The 1,442-nt window shown below is 30.4% G+C and overlaps 1 protein-coding gene across 1 annotated transcript in view; it reads left to right on the top strand.

Annotated features, from left to right (window-relative positions):
- The window catches only part of LOC106468484 (involucrin-like), a 14,909-nt gene extending 13,780 nt beyond the window's left edge, over window positions 1-1,129 (top strand). The window contains exon 2 of the mRNA XM_013928914.1: window positions 852-1,129. Within this exon, the coding sequence (XP_013784368.1) occupies window positions 852-1,129 (278 nt within the window). The remainder of the gene's footprint in view (window positions 1-851) is intronic.
- Window positions 1,130-1,442: the final 313 nt, after the last annotated feature.

Raw genomic sequence — 1,442 nt, 5'->3', positions numbered from 1 at the left:
ACTATAGCAATTTCTTATAATGCGCAAAAGAAACTACTTTTAATATTGTTAACAATTGGTTCATTCATTTTTTTTTACCATAAGAACTTCTTAAAGTGAACAGGAGATAGTTGGCTCTTGATGTTGCTAATAATTGGTTCATTTGATGACGATATTACAATACTGTTATATCATCATCATCATCATTGGTCCGCTGTATAATACCTAATAATAGATTTGGCCTAATGCCACAGTATTAATCACATACTGAAAATAGTTCAGATTAATAAATGGTGAGATAAAAGAACATACAAACCTCCAGGAACTGGTTCAGTTATTCTATTATTAATAGATCGGCTGATTATAGCGTGAGAAAATAAAGTCGACGATTGAAACTTTCAACAACTAGTTTGTTTATTCTATTATAGCTTTTTTTTCAATTGCTTGTGGGGGTAAGAATAAAGAGAATAATAACGATGTTTAAAATATAATATTATGAAGTCAAAGTAATTGTTTCGGGAACCATTCTCTGCTAATCTGCAGTTTGCTCATATCGAGAACTGCAACAGCTAAAAATCAACATCTGGAACACTTTAATCACAGCTATAATACATTAAAAAAATACTTGTGTGAAACACCACAAAGTAGAATTTCTAGTGGAACACCTATTAAATATATTACAGGTGTAACAACTAGCAAACGAATTACTACTGTAACAACTGGAGAAGGAATTACTACTGGAACATCTCGACTAAGAATTACAATTAAACAAGTAGAACACTTAAATAACGAACCACAACAAGAGCATCTAGAAAAGGACACGCACAAACAAAATAATTATAACTGGGAAATCTGTAAAAATGTATAACTAGAATACCTGGATAAAGAACTACAACTAAAACACCTAGATAAAGAACTACAACTAAAACACCTAGATAAAGAACTACAACTAAAACACCTAGATAAAGAACTACAACTAAAACACTTAGATAAAGAACTACAACTAAAACACCTAGATAAAGAACTACAACTAAAACACTTAGATAAAGAACTACAACTAAGACACCTGGATAAAGAACTACAACTAAAGCACTTAGATCAAGAACTACAACTAAAGCACTTAGATAAAGAACTACAACTAAACACTTAGATAAAGAACTACAACTAAAACACCTGGATAAAGAACTACAACTAAAACACCTAGATAAAGAACTACAACTAAAACACTTAGATAAAGAACTACAACTAAAACACCTGGATAAAGAACTACAACTAAAGCACTTAGATAAAGAACTACAACTAAAACACTTAGATAAATAACCACAACTAAAACAGGTTATTTAGCGAGGTGTTCTAGTTGTCGTTATTTATCTAGGTGCTTTAGTTTTTATGTAAGTGTTTTAGTTGTAGTTCTTTATCTAAGTGTTTTAGCTGTAGTTCTTTATCTAAGTGTTTTAGTTGTG

The sequence above is a fragment of the Limulus polyphemus genome, unplaced genomic scaffold (assembly GCF_000517525.1).
Source record: "Limulus polyphemus unplaced genomic scaffold, Limulus_polyphemus-2.1.2 Scaffold3022, whole genome shotgun sequence".
Lineage (NCBI taxonomy): Eukaryota > Metazoa > Arthropoda > Merostomata > Xiphosura > Limulidae > Limulus > Limulus polyphemus.
The sequence above is the reverse complement of the archived record's forward strand: the minus strand, read 5'-3'. Positions and strand labels throughout refer to the sequence as shown.